Raw genomic sequence first — 19,263 nt, 5'->3', positions numbered from 1 at the left:
AATAACCAAACGTTACACCATACACCGCTTATCATTGATTCATGAACCATACACCGCTTATCATTGCTTCATGAACCATACACCACTTTGCATTGATTTATTAACCATACACCGCTTATCATTGATTCATGAACCATACACTGCTTATCATTGATTTATGAACCATGCACCACTTTGCATTGATTTATGAACCATACACCACTTATCATTGATTCATGAACCATACACTGCTTATCATTGATTTATGAACCATGCACCACTTTTCATTGAATCATGAACAATACACCGCTTATCATTGCTTCATGAACCATACACCGCTTATCATTGATTCATGAACCATACACCGCTTATCATTGCTTCATGAACCATACACCGCTTATCATTGATTCATGAACCATACACCGCTTATCATTGATTCATGAACAATACACCACTTATCATTGATTCATGAACCATACACCACTTTTCATTGATTCATGAACAATAACCGCTTGTCATTGATTCATGAACCATACACTGCTTATCATTGATTCATGAACCATACACCGCTTATCATTGATTCATGAACCATACACTGCTTATCATTGATTCATGAACCATACACCGCTTATCATTGATTCATGAACAATACACTGCTTATCATTGATTTATGAACCATACACTGCTTATCATTGATTTATGAACCATACACTGCTTATCATTGCTTCATGAACCATACACTGCTTATCATTGATTTATGAACCATACACCGCTCATCATTGCTTCATGAACCATACACCGCTTATCATTGCTTCATGAACCATATACCACTTATCATTGATTCATGAACCATACACTGCTTATCATTGATTTATGAACCATACACTGCTTCAATCTATTAACTTTCCATTCATAACATTGGGATTAAAGTGTTGTGGTCATATTTACTATATTATTATTATTATTATTATTATTATTATTATTATTATTATTATTACGAAAATGATACAACTGAAACGATACACTACTGTATTAAGAAACTTGTGCTTAATTTGTCCGAAACGGCCCAAAGGTGAGGCATGAAGCCTAAGGCCTACACGTACCGTATTGTTGAGAGCCGTAACGCCGATGCTTTTGATATTTGATGGTCATTTTAACAATCGGTTTGTTTGTGTTTCACACTGAATGAAAAATGTAAAGGTAGAGCACGGCAATTGTGATATATGACAGGTTCGACGATATGTTCGGCCTGAACGAAATTGGAATCAAAATGGCGGAGTTTGGAGAGTCAGCCGCCGTACCACCGTAATGACATCAGACGTGACATCATCAATGACATCACCCTGTCATGTGTCCAGATCCTCAGCTCTGATTGCTATACGTTTGCGGGGACATACATATGGACGGACAAACACTGTTCTTGACGGCTTTGCCCCTATGGGCTACGCTATAAAAACATTTTTGGCAAGTAATAAACAGACAGGGGTGAAAACAACCTCCATCCACCTTCGTTGGCGGAGGTAACAAAAAACACCTTGTTTTATCACAACTTGAATAGTTTCCTCCAATTTTCATCATGTTGAATTTTATGGCTAAACTGTAGATGGGAACACGTTTTCTTAACCTACACTGTATCCCTAAACGTTGAAGGCCAAGGTCATGTGGCGGTCCGAACAAAATGGCGACCATTGGACCGCCCGTGCTGGGGTAGGCTTACCCTCGGCGATCGCTTTGTGATCGTAGATATCTAGTTTCTCGTGTCCTCGTCTCTCCCCTTGAGATGCGATCTTTCCTGTAGGTGGAATAACGGGAGACAGCAATCTGGGAGACCTCCACGAGGGGAGCAGCAAACCCGCGAAACGAGCGAGGACGAGCTTTACAGCCGAGCAATTACAGGTGAGATAATAAAACTTTTCATTCACCAGTGAAGTAACAACTCTGCTTTTCCCAAGGATTGGGTAACATCATAAACCCCTGTCCCATGCATAGGGTAAGGTCAAGGCCACTGAGTCAGCTTAAAATACACCTTTACATATTCCAGGTCAAGTCTAACATTCCTGCAAGTTTCTTCACCAGAAGTAGAAGTTCAGTCAAACTTAGTTTGTGCACAGAAAAGTTCATTGTTTTTTTCTTCTTGCTTTTAATTCATATTATTAAAATAAGTTACAATGTTTCGGAAAGTGGATTTCAACTGTGTCCGTTGTGTTGTTCCCATCTGAGCATCGACTTCCTGAGATAGCTTGTTTTGTCGGATATCAGGTTCAAATTCCACACGCTGTAATTTGTCAATCATTTTCTAATGTTCATAAGAGTATCTCTCATGTCCTTGATAGTCTTGTAAAAGTACATTGTTATCTCCTAATGTCCTTGCTAGGGTTAGTAACAACTTGTTATGTAAAAGTCCAATGATACCTCGATGACAGGTAATGCATGGAATTGGATTAAGTTCCCATCGATCGTTATTTTTCATTGTCATGAAGCAACAAAGTAGAAAAAAATCATTAACATAGTTGAAAAAAAATCAGAAGTCAAGAAATTGGTTTAAAAAAACAACAAATGAGTCATTCCTTCCTCCATGGCCTCGCCATAAACAGAGACTACACTACACCTCCGTCACCCAGAAGCTCCTCAACGAAGACTCATTCCCCATCCCTCCAGGGACTCAGTGTCAACCGGGACCCCGTCTCTGAGGCCTCACCATCACCCGAGTCTCTTCCCCCCACTCCCCACCTTCTCGGAACCTCCTAGGAGCTCAATGTCAACCAATACCTTCTGGGGGAAAATCACGTTTCCAAGATTGTCTCCAAAGCCATTATCAGGCTAGGCAGTAGGCATTCTCCTTGTTTCCACAACTCAATCCAGGTTGAAAATCAAGCCATCCCTACCCAGGTTCTCCCACAACCCACGTATGATAGTCCATCCGAGCTGAGTGAAAAGCTCCCATTTCCATCCAGTTCTTTCTCAAGAAGCCTGGAGCAAACAACAGCAGATTGGATGCCCTTTTTTCTTTGGCCTACGACAATCGTGATTATTCTTTCACACATTTTTAAAAGCATGAAGATGGCAGAAAAGAAAAGAGGTTGCAGAGGAGTAAGAATATGAAAGGTAAGTGTATCGCTAAGAGATGATACACATTCAAGGTTTGCTATCCACATGTGCACCTATTCTCCTGGGCCTTGCGATGCATTTCAGATGACGGGATCTTCAAGCCCACCTATGGCCACTTGGTAACTCCTTTGCCTGAGGGACGCTACTAGGCCTTTGCGTGAGGTACGCTACTAGGCCCGAAGTAAATTCTATGTCTATGAGCGATTTCATAGCTTGACTCGTCTCCTAGCAAAGCACTCACATCCCTTCTTCGTAATCTATTGCAACATTGCTCTTCTCTTCTACCTCCTCAGTCCTTAATAGACCGTGGGCCGAACAAGCTAAATATGTCCATTTTTTTTTTTCACTTTTGTGACCCACCTCTGGTATCCAGCTGAAATTTTGCATATATTTAGTTTAAAAATCACTTATAAATAATTCATAACTCGTCAGTGCAAAAAGTTGCACATTAATTAGTTATGCTAATTAGCAAAAACTATAGCGCCATCTTGTGTCCATTATTATATAGCTGTGTATCACTGAATGGGAATTCTAAATATAAAGTACTAGCAGAAGTACCCGGCGTTGCCGGGCGGGGGAGGGGGAGGGGAGGGGGGAGAGGGGAGGGGGAGGAGAAGAGGGGAGGGGGAGGGGAAATGGGGGGGATGGGGGGAATGGGCGAAGGGGGGGGGGGACCTACTTTTTCGAATTTGACCTAATTAATAAATTAAAAAAACACCTTTTTGATCATAACTTACATAATTTTCTTCCGATTTTCATGATGTTCAGTTTTATGGATGAATTGTAGATGGGGACACATTTTCATGATTTAAACTCTATCCCTAAATGTTAAAGGTCAAGGTCATATGGCGGTCAAAAAAATGTGGCCATCATTGGATCGAGATCGCCGGGGTAGGCTGACCCTTGGCGATCGCTTTGGGATCGCAGACATCTCGGTTTTTTGTTCCATTTCTGCTTCTTCCCGTTTCCCCTTTCACTTCTGAAAGGAAATGCAGTATCAGGAGCAGCACAGTTTTAAATCAAGGTTGAGTGGTGCATGGAAATCAGGTAGAATTCTTCCCTAGTACCCACCTGATGAACCTCCGCTGGCCTATAATATATTTTATTTCGTAATACAATCGAGAACTGCTTTTTTGGAGGCTGGCAGTCTTCTCTCCCTCCATCCTTTATTTCTGGATATTGTGAACACCAAATCCTTGAACATCACTGCTATTACCTATCCAAAGCCTGAAAAGATACTCCTGATCTCATTTTGCAGAGGCTTGCAGACTCTGGTATTTTGTAACTCTCTCCTCAGGGTATATTTCATCCATGAGTCTTTCAGCTCTTCATCATACCTCAATACTACCAGAATGCATTTAATCATCCAGTAATCCCCTCCTTGTTCATGTTAGACTTTGCAGGAAATGTGAGTGTGGCCAAAACGATGTATAAATGCCTTGTTGCCAATGGTGCAGGTTATGCAGGCACAGTTTGCCCAGGACAACAACCCGGATGCGCAGACCCTCCAGAAACTTGCCGACATCACTGGTCTCAGTCGACGAGTTATCCAGGTTGTATCCAATTCCATGGTTTGAGTTTATGTGAATGTGTTTATAGATTCCACGTCCTGCTCTATCACTACTAAAGTGATGTGTGCAAACGGCTGAATCTCGTTAAGCCAAATGGATTCTTTCCAAAGACTATTCAGGATAAGGAAAGTTCCTTTTAATGGCACATATAAGACATTGATCATCTCGAGATCCCATGGATCGAATATGCTACAATTTTCTTCCATGGAATGAACATTTGACTGGGATTCAACTATTAATGTGATTGGCCGATGATGGCCATATTTTTTTCCGGAGCGCCATATTGTTCTTCAACGTTGAGGGATAGAGTGTAAATTAAGAAAACGCATCACATCTCCAATCTATACCTAAAAGTCATCATGAGAATTGGAGGAAAATTAATTATTCAAGTTATGATAAAGAGGTGGTTTTTTTGTTTCTTCGGTCACAGTCTGAAAAAAGTAGATCAAGGACACTAATTAAATATCAGGTAAACAGCTTCAGTGCAAGTCCACTTTATGATGGAAGGACATCTTGGAAGGCCAAGCGATCTACGAGATTCCGCATTGTCAAAGAAAAACGACAAAAACGAATTTTTTCCAGACCGCCATTTGACCTTGAGCTTTAACTTGCAGGGGTATGACGTAAATGCACCTTGCGTAAATGCACCTTGCGTAAATGCACCTTTCATAAATGCACCTTGCTCTGGGATATCTAAAGAAGGCAATTTTCTTCAAATTGGAAAAATAATTTGTCGAGGTGTGGTAGAAAATGTTAAAATATCTAGACTTAGGTAATGACCTCAAAAATTAGGTCAAGGTCAAAAAATTGTCATCCTCATATACTTTTTATTCGCATTATTGATGCAAACTTTCATTGCAAAAGTCCCAGCTGGCTCCAACATACAGCTCGGACATTGGCAGAAAAAAAAGAAAGAAAATAAATAAATTAATAGGGCTTTAGCACTCCTAGGGGTCGAAGAAACTCTGAGATACCATTAAAAATTGGGCGCACTAATTGCAGAAACAAATCCTACAACAGGTATAAGCCTTGCCATATCCTACAGGACGACAGTCCAAAAGAAAAGGCTCAACTAGTCCTGCTGGTTAGGTTAGTGTCCATCTGCGTTGGCAGACAGGTAGAACAATGGAAGGAATCTTCTTCTTCTCGTGGTGCTGCACTTTTCCCAACCTCTGAAAAACACCGGCTCTGACACGGGAGTTAAGAATCTTCAGATGGTCTCGTCTGCAAGGATCTAGTGAGAGAGGACAATCTATGATATGCTCCATTGTTTGAGGAGAACAGTTGAACAGTTCTAAGTACAACTAGCAAACATAGAGATAACATAGAGAAACATAGAGAGGATACCGATATTGAATTGAACTCAACTAGCAACGGTACCTGCTCTATGGGCGGGGCTTCAATGGGGAGGCCCAAATAAAAAGGCAAAACATCAGAAATTGAAGGCTTTTTATTTTATTTTAAATGATTAATATAAACATCCGTTGAATCATATCACACGCAAATCATCAAAATCTAAACAGTACATGGCGCCCATTTTGAAAAAAGATTGAATTCTGCAAAACGGAAGCAGCCGCTACACGTCTTTCTCAGTCGCACGTTTATGTGTGAAGAGTGCGCGCCGAATCTGTAACACGGAAGCGGCCGCTACACCTGTTTCTCAGTCACACGATTATGTGTGAAGAGTGCGCGCCGAATCTGTAACACGGAAGCGGCCGCTACACCTGTTTCTCAGTCGCTTTGCACACGCTGCCGTGTTACTTCGGAGCCGCACGTTTATATAGGACGAGTTCGTCAGGAGTCGATCTACTCTCTCTTGGTACGTAGAATAAACAGTATTTGTAGAATTTCAACAAAAGCCACATCACTGTTCATATCGGTAAATATTATTCACGTGTTTGGAAAAACTGGAAAATTGGAAAACTTGGAAAAACAATTTAGCCTATTTTACTCCAAGGGGTCCCAGGAATACCCACCCAAAAATCGTTGCGATCGTTTAAGCCGTTTTTGCGGTACCTTCAAACGGACACACAGACAGATGGACGGACGGACATTTGGTGAATTAGAGTAAGATTACTAGCAATGGTACCCACCCTACGGGCGGGGCTTCAATTGGTAGGCCCAAATGAAAAGGCAAAATATCAGAAATTGAAGGCTTTTTTTTTAACGATTTATATAAACATCTGTTAAATCATATCACACGCAAATCATCAAAATCTAAACGGTATTTGTAGAATTTCAATAAAAGCCACGTCTCTGGTCATATCGGTAAATATTATTCCATAGTGCTTGGAAAAACTGGGAAATTGGGAAAATTGGAAAAAAAAAATTGGAAAAACAATACAGCCTATTTTACTCCAGGGGCTCCCAGGATTACCCACCCAAAATTTCGTTGCGATCGGTTCAGCCGTTTTTGCGGTACCTGGGAACAGACGGATAGACAGACAGACAGACATTTGGTGAATTAAGTAAGATTATCATAATAGGGAGAATGCAAAAATCACAAACCACACTTGGTCCATATCGCTATACTACGTAAGCCACAACATGCAAGATCAATCATTTATCAAGTCATATTAAACCAGAAGAAACTACACAATTTTAAAGTTCATAATGCTGTTTACAAACTCCCGTAGGTGTGGTTCCAGAACTGCCGTGCACGTCACAAGAAGCACGTGGCTCCTGCGCCAGCTCTGGCTGCTCTCTCCACTGGGCGTCTCTCGATCGGGAGCGACGAAACGGCGGCCTTTGGGACTTGCCTGTGCCCTGAGAGTGCCATAGTCGCAGGGGTGCATGCTTACCTGCACAGTAAGCCTCCACCCCTACCTATCTATACACCGCACTGTCATTGCACAGAATGCGACACAACCTTGAATATCACGTAATTGAAACAGCATGTAATTGGTGCAACAGTGAGGTCGATTGTGAAATTATCATGTGACTTACACTTGCCAACTTTTGTACAGTGAGGATTATAAAAGCTCTTTATAACCACTTACTCTCTGACTCGCTCACTCTCTCACTCCCTCATATAAAAGTTTAGTACTTTATAAGTCTAGTGTGCTAGAAAGTTTAAATTTTGCATCCTGATGTAACTCAAGACCAAAGAAAAAAAAAAACCAAGGAAAAATAAAAATATGCGCAAACATAAGTCGGTCAATGCAGCCTTGCTCCTCTCTCAGTAATGGTTGCAGACCCTCCATCTCCAACAAGAGGTAAGGACCGTCTCCTTGAACATATTTCAGGCATTTGCATAGTCTGGCATTGATTTGCTTGACACGCTCCCTGCCAGTCGTAGAAGGCTGCCTCCATTGCTGGATTTCAGACTCCCTCCACTCACGCAGTCAACATGGTGCCATCAATGGAACCTTCTCTCAGTAGAGGCTGGAGTTCTCCAACGCAGTGTTTTGGGCCCAGTCTTGTTCTTCCATTATCTGGAAAACAACCTCTTCCTTTTTGCAGATGACTCCACATTGTGTCGTACAGTAGCCATCCCTCGCAGACAGTCGTTTTATCGTTTTATCTCTTTATATCTCTATCTATATCTCTATCTCTATCTCTATCTCTATCTCTCTCTCTCTCTCTCTCTCTCTCTCTCTCTCTCTCTCTCTCTCTCTCTCTCTCTCTCTCTCTCTCTCACATTACACTTTGGACTCATACATGGAATATGTCCTTCAATCCTAGAAACTCTCACTGTATCACCCTATAGTTTTGGAAGAATCATCAAACGAACACTCCTATCTATTTCCTTGGTGATACACTGGAAGATGATTGTAGTTGTCACCATCAGCCATGACCTTTCCTGGGCTAACCACCGAGCAAAGCTGCCCTCAAAAGTCAACCACAGACTGGACATCCTCGGTCGATCCAAGTCTTTCCCTGGATTACTCATACTTTACGAGGCCTTTGTCCATATCTCAATGGAGTACTGCTGTCCACAGGCTGGTGCCAAAGCATCACATCTGTTTCTCCTGGATTTCGTGGAATCTAAAGCTCTCAAAAGTATTGGAATCTCCTGTGATGAGACCGAAGCACAATGTCTGTTGCTCTCTCATCGCAGGCAGGTCAGTCAGTGGTCCCTCTTTTTTGTTGTATATCGTCACTTTCCAACATTGCTCCCTCTGTTCTCTCAGTCCTCTGATACTTTCCTGCAACTCCAGGATGCACACATTCTTCCAATAACCCCTCCTGATTAAACTTCCAAAATCCAGGCTGACTACAAACTTACAGTGCCTATAGAATGTCTGCATCCCCTTTCAAAATTTCATCTTTTGTTGCCTTATAGCCTGGAATTCAATTCCAGAAAACCAGACTTTTCCCACCTTTATTTAAACATCGTAACCCACAACTTACAAGTGAAAAACAAATTCTACAAATTTCAGAAAAATAATTTAAAATACAAAACTAGATTTTCTTGGTTGTATAAGTATCCACCCCCCTGAGTTAATACTTGGTGGAAGCACCTTTGGCAGCAATTACAGGTGTGAGTCTGTTGGGATAGGTCTCTACCAACTTTGCACACCTTGATTGGGCAATATTTGCCCATTCTTCTGCACAAAACTGTTAAAGCTCAGTCAAGTTGTGTGGGGAGCGTTGATGGACACCAATCTTCAAGTCATGTCACAGATATTCGATTGGATTTAGGTCGGGGATCTGACTGGGCCACTCAAGGACATTTATCTTTTTTTCCCCCTTAGCTACTCCAGTGTAGCTTTGCCTGTGTGCTTCGGGTTGTTGTCATGCTGAAAGGTGAACTTCCGACCCAATTTCAGCTTCCTTGCAGAGGGCAGCAGGTTTTCCTCTATGATTTTTCTGTGTTTTGCTCCATCCATTTTCCCATCTATCCTGACAAGTGCCCCAGTCTCTGCTGATGAGAACCATCCCCATAACATGATGCTGCCACCACCGTGCTTCACAGTAGGGATGGTGTTCTTTGGGTGATGTGTTGTGTTGGGTTTGCGCCAAATGTAACGTTTTGAATTTAGGCCAAAAAGTTCCATCTTAGTTTCGTCAGACCACAAAACCTTTTGCCACATGGCTTCAGAATCTCCGGAGTGTTTTTTGCATACCTCAAATGGGACTCAAGGTGGGCTTTTTTGAGTAATGGCTTCCTTCTTGCCACCTTACCGTACAGGCCAGATTTGTTGAGTGCTTGGGATATTGTTGTCACATGCACACAGTGACCGGTCTTTGCTATTAAAGCCTGTAGCTCTTTCAAAGTTGCCATTGGCCTCTTGGTGGTCTCTCTGATCAGTCTCCTCCTTGCTTGGTAATCCAGTTAGGAGGGACGGCCTGATCTAGGCATGGTCTTGTTGGTACCATACGCCTTCCACTTCTTAATGATTGTCTTGATGTGCTCCAAGGGATCTTCAAGGCCTTTGAAATATTTTTATACCTATCCCCTGATCTGTGCCTTTCCACAACTTTATCCCAGAGGACTGCTCCTCGGTGCTCATGGTTGAGTCTTTGCTGTGAAATGTACTACCCAGCAGAAGAAACCTACAGGACCAGCTGATTTTATTCTGAAATAATGAGAATCACAAAAATTTAACACAGGTGGAGGCAAATTCACTTAGTGTGTGACTATGAAGGTGATTGGTTACACCTGAGCTAATTTACAATTGCTATTATAAGGGGTTGGACACTTATCCAACCAATATATTCTAGTTTTGTATTTTTTATTAATTTTCTGAAATTTGTAGAACTTATTTTTCACTTGGATGTTGTGGGTTATGATGTTTAAATAAAAGTGGAAAAAGTCTGATTTAATGCATTTTTATTCCAGGATACAAGGTAACAAAAGATGAAAATTTTGAAAGGGGGTGTAGACTTTCTATTGGCACTGTAACTCTTGTAATCCTCATTCTCACATCTCTGGAACCATGTTCCCTGAGAGGCTGTTCTGTCTCACTCTTCCCATCAGGCCTTGAAACCAGCAGTGCACCGCCACCTCGTCATACAGAATTTTGTCCCATTGTGGCGGACACGAAAGCACTGACGTGGTGACATCACCCCGCACACCGAGTGGGGGTGGGCCACGCCCGGGAGAGAGGCGTGGCCTCACGATATACACGGGGCGCGCAGCCCTGAGAGTTCAGTGTTACAGTGAGCTCTTGAATAAAGACTCTTACAAATTACCGCGTTGTCCGCTTCCTCCTTGTTTACAAACAGCGCGCGTAACACCACGCTTTACTGGTGACCCTCGACGTTGGATCTGCCGTAGCGATCCTTCCAAACACGACGCCATTGCCATGGCCAACAACGCGATGTCAATTAAACTTCCCGAATTTTGGGAGGCCCAGGCCGAAGTTTGGTTCGTCCAAGCCGAAGCCCAGTTTCAGCTTCGGCGCCTCACCCACGACGACACGCGCTACTGCCACGTCGTCGCCTCCCTCGGGCCCGGCACGGCCGCTCGAGTTGTGTCCATCCTTCGCCACCCACCGGACGGCCACAAGTACGAGGCACTCAAGCGGCTGCTCCTAGCCACGTTCGGCCTCACGGAGGACGCACGGGCCAACCGCCTCCTGGATCTCCCCGAGCTCGGCGACACGCGCCCGTCGGTCCAAATGGACCATATGCTGTCACTGTTGGGCGCCTAAGCCCCTGGTTCTCTATTCCGGGCGCTTTTCCGTCGCCAACTTCCAGCACAGGTACGCCTCGCGTTGGCCGGGACCGTGCTAACGGAACCCCGAGCATTGGCCGCCGCGGCGGACAGGTACTTCGCGGCTTCGGACATGCGGGCGAGAGTCGGTGCGGCCGTCACGGACCTCGAGGCTGATGCTGCTGATGATGCTGCTGATGATGCTGATCCACAGCATCAGCTTACACAGCATACGCAGCATGCTGATACGCACCTCGTGGCCGCCGCCATGCCCCGCCCACCGCCGCGGTGAAAACCGCCACCGCGGGGAACACCGCCAACTCCGCCGGCCTGGCGGAGCCAGCCGCACTCCTCCAGCTCCACCACCTGGTGCTGGTTCCACGCCAAGTTCGGCCACGAGGCTCGACAGTGTCATCCGCCATGCTCCTTCAACAGGTCGGGAAACGCCCGGGCCGGCGCTCGATAGTGGCAATGAGCGCCGGCCGTTCGAACAGCCTGCTGTTCATCACGGACACCTTATCCGGGCGGCGTTACCTGTGCGACACAGGAGCGCAGGTGAGTGTCGTTCCTGCCGGTACGTCGGACAAGCACGCCGCGGGCGGGGGCCCCGCGCTGCTTGCCGCAAACGGGACGCCCATCCGTACGTACGGAAAACGCTGCCTCTCTCTGCGGTTCGGAGGGCAGGTTTTCCGATGGTCGTTCGTCACCGCCGACGTGCCCATGGCATTGCTTGGCGCGGACTTCCTGTGCGCAAATGGGCTCCTGGTCGACGTAAAGCACCGACATCTTGTCCAGGCCGAGACGTTCAGCTCGCTCGCTTGTGCGCTGCCCAGCTTGTCGAGCAGCCCACTGAGCGGCTCACCGAGCGGCTTGCCAAGCGGCTTGCTGAACGGTTCGGTTCCGGCCACGTTGATCTGTACGCTTCTGGCAGCGGACGAATTCACCCGCCTCCTCGCCGGCTTCCCGGCCCTCACGCGGCCCACCTTCTCGGCGGGGGCCGTCAAGCACGGGGTGGCCCATCACATCCCCACCGTCGGGCCACCGGTCTATGCCCGGGCACGCCGCCTCGAGCCGACGAAGCTGGCGGTAGCAAAAGCGGAGTTCGCTACCCTGGAGCGACTCGGCATCATTCGGCGCTCGGAGAGTGCTGGGGCGTCGCCGCTGCACATTGTGCCGAAGCCCGGCGGGGGATGGCGACCGTGCGGGGACTATCGCCGTCTCAATGACGCCACCACCCCCGACCGCTACCCCGTCCCCCACATTCAGGACTTTTCCGCCCGTTTGGCGGGCATGTCCTTCTTCTCGAAGGTGGACCTCATACGCGGTTACCATCAAGTCCCCGTCAGGCCGGAGGATGTCCCGAAGACGGCGGTCATCACGCCGTTCGGACTCTTCGAATTCCGGCGGATGCCCTTCGGTCTGAAGAATGCGGCTCAGGCGTTCCAGCGGCTGATGGACAGCGTCCTGCGCGACATGGATTTTGTATACGTCGACCTGGACGATATCCTCGTCGCCAGCGCGTCCCGCGAAGAGCACCTACACCACCTCCACACGCTCTTCGAACGCCTGGGCCAGCCAGCATGGCCTGATTGTGAACCCCGCAAAGTGCCGGTTCGGCGTCGCCGAACTCGATTTTCTGGGGCACCGCGTCACCAGGCACGGAGCCGTCCCCCTGCCGGCCAAAGTGGAGGCGGTGAAGGGGTTTCCGCGCCCCCGCACGATCAGGGGGCTGCAGGAGTTCCTGGGCATGGTGAACTTTTACCATCGGTTCCTGCCCCGTATCGCCCAGCTCCTGCGCCCCCTGCACGAAGCTCTCCGAGGTAAGCCGGGCAAAGGTGACGTTACCTGGACCGAGCAGATGGACGCGGCGTTCACGGGCGCGAAGCTCGCCTTGGCTAACGCCACCATGCTCACGCACCCGGCGCCCGATGCGCCGATCGCCCTCACCAGCGACGCCTCGGACTACGTGGTGGGCGCGGTGCACGAGCAATGGGTGCGTGGAGCTTGGCAACCGCTGGCGTTCTTTAGCCGGCAGCTTCGCCCGCCCGAACGCCGTTACAGTACCTTCGACCGCGAGTTGCTCAGGCTTCACTTGGCGGTCAGGCACTTCCGCCATCTGCTCGAGCGCCGTGCGTTCACGGCCTCGTCGACCACAAGCCGCTGGTCTTCGCGATGGGCAAGGTCACCGAGCCGTGGTCGGCCCGGCAGCAGCGTCACCTCTCGGCCGTGTCCGAGTACACGACGGACATCCGGCACGTCGCGGGGAAGGACAACCCGGTGGCGGATTGCCTTTCCCGGGCCGTCGCCCACACAGTCCACCTCGGCATCGACTATGCCCGGATGGCAGCGGACCAGGCCGCTGACCCCGATGTCCAGGCCTTGCGGACCGCCGTCACGGGCCTCCACGTCACCGAGGTGCCGTTCGACGGCGCGGGCGTGGCCCTCTTGTGCGACGTCTCCCTCGGGCGGCCTCGCCCCATCGTGCCCGCGGGCTGGCAGCGCCAGGTGTTTGACACCATCCACGGCCTGTCCCACCCGGGCGCGAGGGCCTCCCAAAGGTTGATCGCTGACAAATTCGTCTGGCATGGCATCCGGAAGGCCGTCCGCGGCTGTGCCAGGACGTGCCTCGCATGCCAGCGCGCCAAGGTGCACCGGCACACCCAGGCCCCGTTGGCCCCGTTTACGGTGCCGGAACGCCGGTTTGACCACGTCCACGTGGACCTGGTGGGACCTCTGCCCCCCTCGCGGGGTTTCACCCATGTCCTCACCATGGTGGACCGCACCACCCGGTGGCCGGAGGCCGTGCCCTTGGCGTCGACGACGGCGGCGGACGTCGCGCAGGCTTTCATCGCCACCTGGGTCGCCCGGTTCGGTGCCCCCTCAGATATCTCGTCCGACCGCGGCCCCCAGTTCACCTCGGAGCTCTGGGGGGCGGTCACGCAGGGGCTCGGGGTCCGGCTGCACCGAACCACGGCCTACAACCCCCAGGCTAACGGCCTGTGTGAGCGATTTCACCGCTCATTGAAGGCCGCGCTCCGGGCCACCCTCCGCGACGGCGGCTGGGTCGACAGGCTCCCCTGGGTCCTGCTGGGCCTCCGGACGGCGCCCAAGGAGGACCTGCGCGCAGCCGCGGCGGAGTTGGTCTTCGGGCAACCGCTGCGGGTGCCGGGCGAGTCCCTCCCCGACTCCACGGCACCATGGTCCGCGGCACAGCAGCGCTCCGCTCTGCAGGAGACCGCCCAGAGGTTCGCCCCGGTGCCAACGGCACGCCACAGGCACCCACCGACGCACGTCGCCCCGGAGCTTCGCACGGCGGAGTACGTCTTCGTCCGCCACGATGCCCACCGGACACCACTGCGGCCCCCGTACGACGGGCCTTTCCGCGTGCTGGAGACCGGGGTGAAGCACTTCACCCTGGACATCGGCGGTACTCCTGACCGCGTTTCTGTGGACCGCCTCAAGCCGGCCCACCTCGACGTGGACCATCCACCGCCAGTGGCCCGACCCCCGCGTCGGGGCCGCCCCCCTGCGGACGGACCCCCGGCACCGCCCAGCCCCGCCGCCCCCCGGTCCTGCACCCATCCCAGGGGCAGCCGGAGGCATCCCAGATGGCATCCCTGCATCCCAGACGCCGCCAGTCGCCAGGGGGCGCTTCGGCCGGGTCATCCGTTTGCCCCGCAAACTGGCCCTTCAGGTGCGCGGGGATTCTGGGGGGGCGCGTGTCGCGGACACGAAAGCACTGACGTGGTGACATCACCCCGCACACCGAGTGGGGGTGGGCCACGCCCGGGAGAGAGGCGTGGCCTCACGATATACACGGAGCGCGCAGCCCTGAGAGTTCAGTGTTACAGTGAGCTCTTGAATAAAGACTCTTACAAATTACCGCGTTGTCCGCTTCCTCCTTGTTTACAAACACCGCACTTTACCATGATCTTTCTTATCCCCACTAACTTTTCCTAACTCAACTATCTTATTTGCTAATTTTAAAGTGTCCTCCGCTGATGTCTCCTCTTTTCCTGTCCGTTAATTCCCCTGATGTTTGCCCGACTATCAGTTGTACTTTACTCTTTCATGATCCTCGCTCCTTTAAAGAAAAAAACTCCGCAAGCATACACAGCATCTGCGGTCTTAATATATTTACCCTCTTCACCATAAATGTAGCAATACTGAATGATTGTTATTGTTTGAAAACCCTAAATAATTCCTATACACTAAAAACGATATCGATTAGGAACCTAATATTTTGCGTAAATCTTATTATAATAGAGCAAACGTATATGGTTATGTCGCTATGTTTGTCGCTATGTTTATATGCGACGATAACGTCATCTTCTTCTTCTTCTTCAAAAAAAATAAACACCCTCTTTAATTACGTTTAGACTGCTGAAACCCCTCAGACCTTTGACGACCCTTTAATTCCCCCAAGACCCTTAAGACCACCAAGACCCCAGAAGACCCAAATCACCCTTGAAGACCCAAAACATCCCGAAGACCCAAAACACCCAGAAGACCCAAAACACCCCAAAGACCCAAAACACCCCCAAGACCCAAAACACCCCCCAAAACCCAAAACACCCCCAAGACCCAAAGCACCCAGAAAACCAAAACACCCCGAAGACCCAACAGACCCTGAAGACCAAAAAGACTGCGAAGACCCAAAAGACCCCAAAGACAAAAAAAATAAACAAAGACCCAAAAGACCCTCAAGACCCTTAAATACCAAGAAGAACCAAAAGACCCTTAAGACCCAAAAGCCCCTGAAGACCCAAAAGACACCGAAGACCCTTAATACCCAAAAGCCTCTGAAGACACCAAAGACCCAAAATACCCTGAAGACCCAAAACACCTCAAAGACCCAACATACCCTTAAAGGCCCAGAAGATCCAAAAGACCCTGAAGACCCAAATGGCCCTGAAGACCCAAAACACCATAAAGACCCAAAAGACACCGAAATGGTCAAATATGCCTACCCCTCTGAAACGACGTGTGGTGAGGCGCGCGGAGCGTGCCGAGTCACGCTAGTGTAAACTAATGTTACAGAAAGACGTGGCATGTTCAATTGATTACTTTATAAATGAGGTACTGAAAGAGTAGAAAAGTGAAAAATGAAACCACTCACAATTGGCTACATATTTATCTTGATCTGGCTCCAGTACCTGATGCACTCACTGCATGGATTTTATCGGGATAAAGTTTGAGTGTCTTGGCCGTATTCCTTGCTCTGGAATATGAACAGTGAGCTTGTTGTGCTAAACAAATCAGAGATTTCTTTGGGCTTGCTTCCATTCTTTCCTGCACCTCATCCACTTTCTCTAGTGCAACAACACTTAGCTGGCGCATGTGCTTTTTAACTTTCACGCGCCCTGTTTCTCTGAACTGCTTCACCAGTTTCCATATCACTGATTTTGATAACCTTCCGGGTGGGGGTAATCGGTCTTACATATACACATATATGGGAGCGTACGCTGGATCAGCACGACGCTGCGTCCTTGGACGACTCCTCAGCACCATCCCGACACACACCACCGTGTGTGTTACAGAATGAGGTCTTTTTGGAGCAAATCCTGCCACCAACCTCCTTGAGAAAGGACCCAGTACCATGGTACTCAATTTGCCGACCTCAGAAGGATGACAGGCTGAGTCAACCCCCCTGGCGTTAATTCAGCGCTCGGCCGGGATTCAAACCCAGGATCCTAGGATCCCAATCCGGCACCCTAACCGCAAAGCCAACACCCTAACCGCTAAGCCAACACCCTAACCACAAAGCCAGCACCCTAACCACTAAGCCAACAAACCCAGGATCCCAAGCCGGCACCCTAACCGCTAAGCCCACACCCTAACCACTAAGCCAACAAATCCAGGATCCCAAGCCGGCACCCTAACCGCTAAGCCAACACCCTAACCGCTAAGCCAACACTCTAACCAATAAGCCAACAAACCCAGGCTACTAGGATCCCAAGCCGGCACCCTAACCGCTAAGCCAACACCCTAACCGCTAAACCAACACCCTAACCGCTAAGTCAACAGCCTAACCACTAAGCCAACACTCTAACCGCTAAGCCAACACCCTAACCGCTAAGCCAACAAACCCATGACCCTAGGATCCCAAGCCGGCACGCTAAACACTAAACCAACACTCTAACCAATAAGCCAACAAACCCAGGCTACTAGGATCCCAAGCCGGCACCCTAACCGCTAAGCCAACACCCTAACCGCTAAACCAACACCCTAACCGCTAAGTCAACACCCTAACCGCTAAGCCAACAAACCCATGATCCTAGGATCCCAAGCCGGCACGCTAACCACTAAACCAACACCCTAACCGCTAAGCCAACAAACCCAGGATCCTAGGATCCCAAGCCGGCACCCTAACCGCTAAGCCAACACCCTAACCGCTAAGCCAACACTCTAACCGCTAAGCGAACACCCTAACCGCTAAGCTAACAAACCCAGGATCCTGGGATCCCAAGCCGCACCCTAACTGCTAAGCCAACTCCCTAAACGCTAAGCGAACAAACCCAGGATCCTAGGATCCCAAGCCGCACCTTAACCGCTAAGCCAACACGAGGCCTTCTCAGAGAAAGGTAGGACAGCGCAAATATCACCTAAAACAGAAAACCTTTTTTAAAACTTTCTAAAGTGTGTGCAAACACCTATTTATTCTGTGTATCAATCGAACAGGGTGATGCTTATACTGTGTTACAGGTACCTCACCTGGCCCACTTATCCAAGTCCAATCCCAGCTTTACCTCGGGACGCATCCAGGTGTTCAACGGCAGTAGTTACTCAAAAAAAGAACAAGTACTCACAACCTCCATTGCCACGGATGTAGAACGCGTGAGCATCAAGGGTGTCAATCTGAGGAACATTACTGTGTTTTGTCATATCATATTGAAAGTACAGTATACATACTGTAAAAGTACAGTGACGTGTGAAACGACATATGATACAGTATATGGTAAAATGTAAAACTTTGCTTTGAACACTCGCAGTAAATGCCAAAAAGTTTGTCTAACACGGAAGTTTGTACATAACGAGCGATTTCCATTGACACCGATAAATGTCCATGCGAGTGATCAGCCATTGAGTTTCATGTTGAGTGCTTGTTGTAAGTTTCATCGCTGTAAAACGAAGTAAAACATGAACAATATTGTTGGATTAAAGTGAATTTCATTGCAAATTGAGGGATTTTACATTTGCCGATCTTGTGTATTCACTTTCAGTGATAAATTGTGGAGCCCAAAATCTGCCAAGGTTGTCTGTACTTCGATCATCACTACCAGCTCATTGTTATAAAGTATCGCGGACGCCTCTTCGTGGTGGTTGTACCCCCCATCACAAGTCTGGGGCTAAATCTGCTCCATTCTCATGGTGCTCATCGGTCTCCAATGGACCAGCTCTTTCCCTCTCTCTCCCTCTCTAACTCTGTCATATCCCTGACTTTGTGATGGGTACACCATCCTGGATGTGTGGGATCTCTGGGTTGCTCCTGGGAGATCGATGGGCTGTCTCCGTGCTGTGGGCTTGTTCGAGAGAACTGTCGGGCTGTACAACAACAACAACAACAACAACAACTCGTTGTTATAAGGTCCTACCTAATCCTTATTTTGGATCACATGAGAGTAGATGTGCATTAATGGAGGTGGGATGACTTTAGGAGTTCCATCCATTCTTTATCAATCCATAGTAGTCGTACCGATTCCTAAAGGTCTCCTCCCTTTTTATAAACACCCTTTACCATAAGTGTCCACAGCCTGCAATATTCCTGCATTTTCAATATTCAATATTATTTGAATAATTAATTATTTGAATAATAATTTTTAACAAATAATTTTCAATATTATTTGCAATATTCAATATTATTTGAATAATTATTATTATTTGAATAATTATTTTCAATATTCAATATTATTTGAATAATTAATTATTTGAATAATTAATTTTCAATATTCAATATTATTTGAATAATTATTATTATTTGAATAATTATTTTCAATATAAAGT

At 48.1% G+C, this 19,263-nt stretch overlaps 1 protein-coding gene across 4 annotated transcripts in view; it reads left to right on the top strand.

Moving 5' to 3' along the window:
- The window catches only part of LHX6 (LIM homeobox 6), a 78,404-nt gene extending 59,896 nt beyond the window's left edge, over positions 1 to 18,508 (top strand). For 2 of the 4 annotated variants that reach the window (XM_068133777.2, XM_078767078.1), the window contains exons 5-8: positions 1,778 to 1,875; positions 4,545 to 4,640; positions 7,295 to 7,466; positions 17,965 to 18,508. In XM_068133777.2, coding sequence (XP_067989878.2) covers positions 1,778 to 1,875; positions 4,545 to 4,640; positions 7,295 to 7,466; positions 17,965 to 18,041 — 443 coding nt within the window. In that variant the 3' untranslated portion in view covers positions 18,042 to 18,508. Of the gene's footprint in view, positions 1 to 1,777; positions 1,876 to 4,544; positions 4,641 to 7,294; positions 7,467 to 10,581; positions 10,828 to 17,964 lie in introns of those variants that run through there. The other 2 variants (XM_078767077.1, XM_078767079.1) reach the window with 1 other exon arrangement.
- Positions 18,509 to 19,263: the final 755 nt, after the last annotated feature.

The sequence above is a fragment of the Myxine glutinosa genome, chromosome 13, assembly GCF_964187855.1.
Source record: "Myxine glutinosa chromosome 13, kmMyxGlut1.1, whole genome shotgun sequence".
NCBI classification, from domain to species: Eukaryota; Metazoa; Chordata; class Myxini; order Myxiniformes; family Myxinidae; genus Myxine; species Myxine glutinosa.
This window is presented reverse-complemented; position numbering and strand designations above follow the sequence as displayed.